The following is a 9,788-nucleotide window of genomic DNA, read 5'->3' as shown; positions in this document are numbered from 1 at the left end:
CACGAACCTGCGTCCCCTGCATCGGCAGGCGGACTCTCAACCACTGTGCCACCAGGGAAGACCTAGGACTTTCTTGATTCTTGTTTTCGAATGGAAACAAAATTTATTTAGGAGGTGAAAAGAGATTATGTGCATTGTCCTTATACAAGGGTTGTATAAAGTTGATTACTTAACTGTACACTATGTGATGCTTACATGCATTTTCCATGATAAAATACTGGCCACAAATTTATATCCATAAATTACTTACCTGCGTCTCTGCTATCATATTTTCATCGGGTTTTAGGTGGACAGTGAAGGCCTCTCTCATCTCTCTTACCCCATCGAATATTACTTCAATTTCAACAATGTGCTGGATTTCTCCCTCCTTAAACTCAATTTCTACAAATGCAAAATCACAGGTTTAAATCTTTTACACAGGAATATGTGAAGTTTTTCTTAAGCTTCTTTGACAGTGATCCACAATGAGAAATATATTTCATATTGTGGCCCAGTATACTTACGTGTATATGTTTGTGTGCACATGTGAGTGTGGATAAAATGGAATAAAAAGTTTTAAAAACATCACCTATTCTTACAATATGCATTGCACTCTAATATTTTCTATTCTATTCCATTTTATCCAGAAGAAAATTCTAATCATAAACTACTAAATTGACTTTTGGACCCACAGTTTGAAAAAAATGCAGAGTTATGGAATAGACAATCAACAATTCTGATATTGGCACAATCAGACAAACTCACCTCTCATTTCCCAGCATTTCTAAACCAATAGGACATAAGTCAAATATACGATCACAGGCATTATTGAGTGTGAATAGTATTTTCATTATGTATATATCTAGAAAAGCTGGACATAAAATTGTTGAAATTTTTAATATCATGTCAAATTATATTTTAAAAAGACTTCTTTTGGTTGTTGATGTTAATCTTGGAAATTCAGCAATTTTTTTTAAGAAAAATGTTAATGGTGTTTTTTCTCTCACCCTGTCGCTACTCACTAAAAATAATTCCTTCACTGTCATGAAAATTAAACCCAATAATGGTAATACGTTTTTAACCATTCATTCTGAGATTATTAAAATGTTAAAAAATTAATTGATTTTATTGACTCAAGAATAAGCAGCTGACCAAACTTGGATAAACAATTTTGTTGGCTTTACAATGCCTTGTGAAAAAATGGTTCAGAGGAGAAAATAAAGAATATAACGCATAATCATTCTAATCAGAGATGATAACAGACGCTGCTTTCTCATGTAACGGCGGTATTCAATCATTATAATTCTAAATTAAGAAATCCTTTAAAATGTGGCAGAAGAAAATGTGTCTCCAACGTATTTTTCTTTTCCTACTTCCATCAATTATGAAAAGGATCTTTTTCTTTAAAATTGTGTTTGTAAGCCAGACTCATCTTTAAAATCAGTTCTGTTTCTGGGTACAGCCATTTTCCACACTGGCCTTAGCCAGTTCTGTGATACCATTAGCCTTAGGTTTCTCATACCCCAAGAGGGCGTACGGTCCTCGTTCCAGAGGATGAAAATAGCTGATCACTTCTGGGTCACCAATTTGTTTGATTTGACCTGTGTGAAGGTGCAATGAAAATTTATTTTCTAACCCTTCAACATCTGGGGATTTCATAGAAAAATACAGATTTTTAGATCTTTTGCACTTTTCTGCCTGGCAACAGTCATCTGGCTATGATAGTACAGGTCTTTCTCAGCACGGAATGGACTTTCTGGTTGAAGAACATTTCCATCACTCCATCTTTCTCTCACACTTTCCTTGCTTCCCTCATTTTCATTGCTTGGCTTGGCCTTGTAAACATTTGAGTTTTGTAACCCTCTGAATTATATAAACCTAGTTTCTGAGAAGTTGAAAACTTAAGTATTTATTTTAAATGCTTAAATTAATTGTTTTCTTACAGTATACATGCTAGGTGATGGTTGTTTCCTCAGCCACTTTAGACATTAAAAAAAATAATAAATTTATTTATTTATTTTTTGGCTGTGTTGGGTCTTCGTTGCTGCGGGCGGGCTTTCTCTAGTTGCGGCGAGCAGTGGCTTCTCTTGTTGCAGAGCATGGGCTCTAGGTGCATGGGCTCAGTAGTTGTGGCTCACAGGCTCTAGAGCGCAGCCTCAGTAGTTGTGGCGCACGTACTTAGTTGCTCGGCAGCACGTGGGATCTTCCTGGACCAGGGTTCGAACCCGTGTCCCCTGCATTGGCAGGCGTATTCTTAACTCCTGCACCACCAGGGAAGCCCCTAGACATTTTTAACCCCAAAATATTTCAACGTTTATTCTATATTCAAGTTTTTGTTCATTGTAAATGACTACCTCAATTTGGACCATAAAAGGAGAAATTAAAATATATTTCAGGAAAGATTATTAAATTTTTATTATAAATATTCATAAACACGTGTTGACATTTATAGGATAAAAGAGACACAGGTTGAGTTACTGTTATTTAAGTATTCTCTGATTTCATTTGTCAATTTACTATATACATATAATTTTGTTTCTGTCTTAGCAAAAAGAATTGTTTTCTTTATAAGAAAAGCATCTTCTGTTAAAGGTCATGTCATCCACATTTAGAAGGCATTTCCTTCATGTAAAACATGCTCATTTTAGAAATACTTATTTTAGATTTTATAATTCAGCAGCTGATCAGTTTTTCCCTCTCTTTTTGGGTTTTATGCATATATTTCCAATATATTATGATTCTTTACATAGAAAATAATATGAGGATAACTTTGAAGCTCTATAGTTCATCAAACTTTTACCATATGTGCAAAGAAAATAAATGTTCCTTTGTAGAAGATGCTAGTTTTTCCAACTGTTTCATTAATTCTATTACTGATTCTGTCACTTCCTAAACTTTGTTCTCAAGTGAGCAGATCAAGATGAATGCCTGTAGTCTACGATCATCAAAAACTGCTGGCAGTCTCTAGTTCGCCAGTAAACAATCCACAGGGAGAGAGAAGAAGTGACTTGTTTTATACTCGTAAAAGTAATGGGTGAAATGATCCGAAAGTTTGAAGATCCTAAGGCCCAGAGCATTCACGGTCCCTGTGGTTGGTAATCTGTCCCCCTTTTACTGTCCTCCATTAACACTAAACTTGCTAGCTTGAAGTTTTGGATTGTTGTTGTTCTACGACTATCTTCTTGGCTATCGTGCACATTTTCAATGCAATAGAATATTCAGGAAAATTGTTATTTAATATCGGATTGCCATAATGCAGGTAAAACCCACTGAAAATTAAAGGACTGTAGACTCAAAACAGAAGATCATCTAGCACACTAACTCAAAGTTTCCCTAACACATGTACCCAGCAGTCAAAAAGGGAAACTCTGGGAATAAATTCCATTGGCTTTGTTTTCCTGAAGATTAATTTAAAGGAGTACATGTATTTGTATTTCAGTTGGATGGATATCTCTCTTCTTTTTTCTCAAGGGCACCAGCACTGACACAGTGTGAGCACAACCCATCTGGACACGGGCCCTGGGAGCCCCCATACCTTCCGACACAGGGTGATAGTCCTTTCCAGACGTGGCTGAACCGTCCTTGGTGTGAACCCTCACAACGGAAACCTTTGAAGTGTCTCCTTGGCGAATCACTGGAATTTTTATAACCACCGACTGTCCTGGTTCTTTGGGTTCACTGACGCTAAATTTGGTTTCTCCAAATTTAATAATTGTCTCTAAAACAGTGGGAGACACGGACAAATTAAATTGTAAAGGGAATGCTTTATTTCTCCATTTCTAATGGTTTTTCTCTGTTTCCCATGTAGGAGGAGCTTAATTATATTATTCTCTTGCCTTCCCTCTGTCCCCTCGCTCAGTATCACTGGTGTGTCATGAGAAACTGAGCATGCATGGCCCAGCTCCTTCCTTGGCAATTAACCAGCCCCCAGAAATCACGTGCTGTGGGCTGTCTCTATGTGCCAAAAATTTTACAGGAGTGGGCCACTGACCATGGGAAGGGAAGGAGGAAATTGTTGACCCAGGACAACCTGCACCCAAGGGTATGTGAGGAGTAGGGAGGTCTGAATGCTTGGGATTTAGCATTTAGGTATCAACCATACTCTTCGACATAACTTTCAGTTTAAATGGTTTATTTCGTTCTCCACTTATCTTAGTCTTTTTCCTATTTCTCAATTACTTTAAAAGCCAAGTTAGAAAGAGGGGGTTATTTTCTGAGCCACCTAAAACTTTAATACAGATGGATTTCAGTTCCTAATTTACAGTTGAACACAAGAAACAGCTTCTTACTATCAGCATCATCTCTGATCCTTATCAGAGTTTCATTTTGTTCACCAACCACAGCTCCAAAAGGGGAGTTGCTTTGTGGAGTGCCAAGAACCAGACGGAGCTCCTCTATCTCTTCGTATAGTACGTCATCCATCAGCTCAAGGATACAAGGCTTTTCAGTCTCACCTGGAACAATAATAATGACAGCAGGACAATCACATCCCGCAGGCCATAAGGGAAGCATCTGCAACTGGAAGGTAAGCCCCATGAGGGCAGGGATGTGGCTTTCTTCCCTGCTGTATCAACAGTGCAAGCAACAGTGTCTGGCATGTAATAAGCCTTTGATTAATATTTGCTGAATGAATGATGAGGTTTGAACATATGCAATGACAGGCCCTATTTGTACAGGGAGTTCTTTAATGCCTGTCTTAAGTTCTGTCACTTATGTCTGAAAACAAGGGGAAAAGAGGAAATGCCAATTTTATTTACAAATTTCTAACATTGTGATCAGGAGGCAAATTTAGCAACTTTGCACCCGTTGGTCATTGTGAATTTGACCACAGCACATGTATCTTGTACTGTTGGATCAAAGTGGTCAAATATTTTATGACATTGGATACATATTAAAAATGTGACATCTATTTCCTTTCATTTTTGTCATTTGAACATTAAGTCTTTCCCAGTACTGTGAAATCTACACATTTGATATGCCATTATCTGCTGCATAAAGTTTGAATAAACAGTATAGCACATCACTAGAAACTAATCAATAAGTTGATACGGAGACCAAAAGAACCTTCATTCGCCCTGTTCAAATCTACCTCACTTTGTTACCACTTAGTGCACATTAAACCATGTCATAAGCTTGTTGAAATCAAGAACCTGTATTTCCTTGATAGATATTTCACACCCAAAACTTGGCTTCCGCAAATTCCAAATAAAAATTTCAAGCCAAAACTTACCAGGGAGGAAGGTGATGGTGGAGATATCAGTGTTTGGGCGTTCTTCAAAGTCCATCATCACTTGTGCAGACCCCTGTCGCGTATAGCATCTCACCGAAGACCTGTACTGGATGTCTCCACTCCTGTGGATCATGACAACTATCTGCCCATCATTTTCATTGCCAGTGTATACTCGTTCTTTGAACTGCATCTTGGGCACTGCAAAAAAAATACAAGAGAATAAACACATGAGTCAAAGTGAATAGAAATGTAAGGAAAACGGCATTTCAGAAAACATGGTTTCGTGGGAAGAATAATGGAACAGAAATGAGAAGAACTGGAACCAACTCTCCACTCAGTCACTTGCCAGTGTTTTGGCCTTGAGCAAATCACTTAACTCAGTATTTTGGTTTCCTTATCCTTGTAATTTTGCTCTGCCTATTTTGTGGAGTAGGAAGATGCAATGAAATGTGAAAAAGTAGATAAAACCAGAGATTTTAAGATGTCTGTATCTATACATGTTGCTTTATCATGAGCTTTTCAGAATTTCTTGATATGAATAATATTAAATATTGTGCACATAATCACATGCATAGTTTACCTGGACCGTGTTGGAAAAGTTGACAATGGCTATAATATTATATATATTACATAATAGAAAGTGACACCTATACTAGGTCAATTAACTATAGGTCTCACTGACAATAGGTTAGACTCCTCCAAGCAATGTCAAGATCATCATGTTAGAAGATTATTCAGAATTTTCTTGTGATGACGTGTCAGAGAGCCCTGCCATGTGTCCAGAAGCTTATTGCTTCAGAATAGTGTTTTTCACACATCATTAGGGGAATTTCAGGAGTCTGGGAGTAAGGAGATAACAGAAAGTGTCTTGTGTTGAGAAATCGAAAAAGACCATTAATACTCAAGGGTTTGTGCAACCCCATGTGGTTCCACCCATCTGTGGGAGGGAGTTCTTGACACACAACCAAGATATTGATAACAATCTCATTTTTTTTAAATTTGCGAGGAAGACTGAAAGTTTTCTTCTGAAGCTGTTTAATTCTATCAAAATAATCAGGATGAGAAAGTAAGACTTGGTCAGCTAAGGTATTATTATGGATTCCCAGGTTGAAGTCCTAACACCCAGTACCTCGGAATGTGACCTTATGTGGAGATAGGGTCTTTACAGAACTAATCAAGTAAAGATGAGGTCATTAGGGTGGGCCCTAATTCGATATGACTGGTGTCCTTATATAAAAGGGAAATTTGGACACAGAGACACACATAGAAGCTGATGTAATGACACATAGGGGAAAAGATGGCCACATCTACAAGACAAGAGAGAGGGCTGGAACAGATTCTTCTGTTGCATCCCTTAGACGGAAGTAACCCCTCTGATACCTTGATCTTGGACTCCTAGCCTCCAGAACTGTCAGACAAGAAATTTCTGAGTCTGTAGTATTTTGTTATGGCAGCCCTAGCAAACTAATACAGGTATACAAAGCCTAGTTTATCATTGTACTTAACATTTATATAAACTCTAGCTTATCGTTTTACTTATCATCATAGATGAATAAACACTCACAATCTGAGACAGAATCGTTTATGGCCACCGTGGCTTTGCTGGGATCACCAAGGGCAGCATTCATAGGCATTCGAAGCACAAGTTCAAATTTCTCAATTCCCTCCAGCACCGGTTGTCCAAGATCATCCAGAACGATAACACGAACAGTCTGCATGTTGACTCCAGGTGCAAAATCTAAATTACGACTGATTCCCACATAGTCTGTTCCAGCTATGACAGTAACAGAAGAATTTTTCAGTTGGGGACTAACTAAATTTAAACAAAATAATGAGAAGCAAACTGTGTAGATATATTTATGATCCTTTAAAAAATATATAGACTAGCATACCGTTACAGAAAATACATTTAATGGAATGCAAAAGATTAGTATCTAACCTTTTGGTTCTTGAGATGGTAGGTCAAAGATCAGGTTCTGAACTTTGTCTTATCTATGTCTAACAAGTTATTTTATCTTTAGTTATTTTAGCTTTCTTATAGTTTTTTTCCATCTATTTTGGAATTCTCAAATAGAACTAATAAAAATCAGGTCTAAAAAGATCCAGCATATCAATCAAGTATTTGATTATCATAAATTATATATGAAATATAAATATTGAAATTTTGTTATCATTAGTTAAATATCCAAATCTATTTTCAGAAGCTACTAGAGAACTTTAGATGTGTGACTGCCTGCTGGTTAAAACAACACATTTCAGATACAAGCTTTTGTCTGACATGCTTCACCCACACCTGCCCCAGAGACATATTTGGTTTTTGGCTTATTATTTTTCAGACTGCGGGGCGCATACTAGTGTTGACATCTCCACTTATGTTCTAAAGTAGTTAAAAAAGCAAAACTTTCTCTTAATCTTTAGGCACCACATCCATAAAGACTGGGAATAGGGGAGAGTGTTCAGTATTATTTCTTCCTTGTTTTCATACCTTCTGCTCTTCTAACTCATTTTGTATCTGTTTACCTCTGAGTATGCAACTATCCTTGAGTATGTGTCTTTAATTCATTTTTAAAAGTCTCTGTATCTGAATGTCACTGTGGTTCTTTCCGTGTTTTTCTTTTCCTCTTGTTCTTCACCTTTATTCTCATCTCTTTCTTTGATTTGAATTTTCTCTATAGAAATGACTAATTTGGCTAAACAAATGTTTATTGGACGCCGGCTACATGCAAAACACTATGCTGGTTCTACAACATTTAAAAAGTGAAAACTTAAGGGTGACATAAAATGGGATGAACGATATGGGTGATGAACGTGTGATGTGTGTATGATGTACGTGTGTGGGCGTGTGTAAGAGCTCGTTTGTACTGCTGGTCATTTAGATGGGGCAAAAAAGGAAATTTCTTATCTTATGCTTGTCCTAGCTTTATGATAAACTTTTAGCAGATGTAGATTCCAGAATAAAAGGCAAGCATGTGTCGGCTAGGACAGATTGTATAATGAAGTGTAGGAAAAGTCTTTGGGTCCCAAGTATTTATGGGGACGTTTGTTTAAAACGAGGAAGGAGCCAAGCTAGAGATACGTACCTGCACGATACTTAAATGCCACTAGATTTCTCTGAGGGTGGCCTTCACGATTATTCTAGTTGTGCATGTGATGTCATAATATTCAACGATGGTAGATTTCCCAAGTACAGAGAACCAACTCATGCAAATAAAGGCATTCAAATGTAGAGTCTTTGACTTATATGTTTATAACTCAGCTTTTGATTTGTGGCCCTTTAGATGTATTTTCTCACAATAGTAAACAGAGCCTAGATTTACCGACTATACGGTAATAATTTCAGAAAAAATTACATTCAGCCAGACTGCTTAAACAGAAGTGAAGTATTTGGGCTTTAAGGTATTTCATCATGGCAAGTGGAAAATTGTAGAATACTCAAAAGAGTTGCTGTAGGAAACTGCTCACCATCGGCAGAGGGAGGCTCTGTCTTCTGAGACCTCACGGTGACGCTAGAAGCCTGGGACAGGTCAGTGCCGGCTCTCCACACCCGCACGTCCACAGAGCCTATGCTCTCGTCCACAGGGTACTCGACGCCACCAAAGTAGAGGATGGGTTCTGTTAAGAAGGAAAGAGAAACCATCTCTGTTACGTTTACTTTTCCACATCAAACTGTATGATGAAATTCCAAAGAACAGTTCGCTTCATCTTATCGACTTCCTTATACCATCATTTTTTTTTTCCTTTTAGCAAGATAACATCTCTTTAATCTCTAGACTTACACAGTTTCCAGATCAAAATGCCTCTGTTGAAAAACAAAAATACATATGGTAAAGTGTCTAATGGAACTTTTTTTTATTGCTTATTTTTGTTGTTGTTGTTGTTTTGCTGTGTTTTGTCTTGGCGGCGCCGCACGGCTTGTGGTATCTTAGTTCCCTGAACAGGGACTGAACACCTGCCACGGCAGTGGAAGCACCGAGTGGACCACCAGGGAATTCCCTCTAATGGAGCATCCTTATCTTGAGGCATATGAGTTACTTTGTCCCCTGTATGTGGGGTTATAAATGGCTTCTAAATGGACTTCCTAAAAGTTTAGCTGGTAAAATAGCAGCAAAATGAAACAAAACACATAAAGCTGAAATTTTATGAATTTGGCCCGACGGCTCATTTTCCTGTCTCCTACCGAGTCATCACTCTGGAGACTATTTGCATAATGACATCTTCTAGTCCATCAGTCCACTGTCTTTGGGCCTCTTATAACCCCTAGAGAGTTAGCCCCTATTGGCATAACTAGACTATATACGATTGGCATAACTAGAATATATATGATTATGAGTCCTGAAGACTTTAGGACATGATAGTAGGTTACCTATAGGGTTTTGGGGGTACTCTATAATAACTGAGGTTCCACTAGAGAAATATAATCTCATACCGAGGGGCTTACTTTTTTTTTTTCGGTACGCGGGCCTCTCGCTGTTGGGGCCTCTCCCGCCACGGAGCACAAGCTCCGGACGCGCAGGCTCAGCGGCCATGGCTCACGGGCCCAATCGCTCCGCGGCATGTGGGATCTTCCCGGACCGGGGCA

General features: G+C 38.1%; 1 protein-coding gene across 1 annotated transcript; it reads right to left on the bottom strand.

The window, feature by feature from the left end:
* Positions 1-250: 250 nt before the first annotated feature.
* On the bottom strand, positions 251-8,821 carry LOC103073856 (FRAS1-related extracellular matrix protein 2-like; the record flags this gene model as incomplete). Its single annotated transcript, XM_007453210.1, has 6 exons — positions 251-381; positions 3,515-3,697; positions 4,269-4,433; positions 5,210-5,407; positions 6,774-6,983; positions 8,672-8,821. Coding segments are annotated over 6 exons (1,037 nt in total), but the record flags the coding sequence as incomplete, so codon positions are not given.
* Between the last annotated feature and the right edge of the window lie 967 nt (positions 8,822-9,788).

The sequence above is a fragment of the Lipotes vexillifer genome, unplaced genomic scaffold (assembly GCF_000442215.2).
Source record: "Lipotes vexillifer unplaced genomic scaffold, Lipotes_vexillifer_v1.1 C27577454, whole genome shotgun sequence".
NCBI classification, from domain to species: Eukaryota; Metazoa; Chordata; class Mammalia; order Artiodactyla; family Lipotidae; genus Lipotes; species Lipotes vexillifer.
Note: the sequence above shows the minus strand (reverse complement) of the source record. Positions and strands in the feature narration are given on the sequence as shown.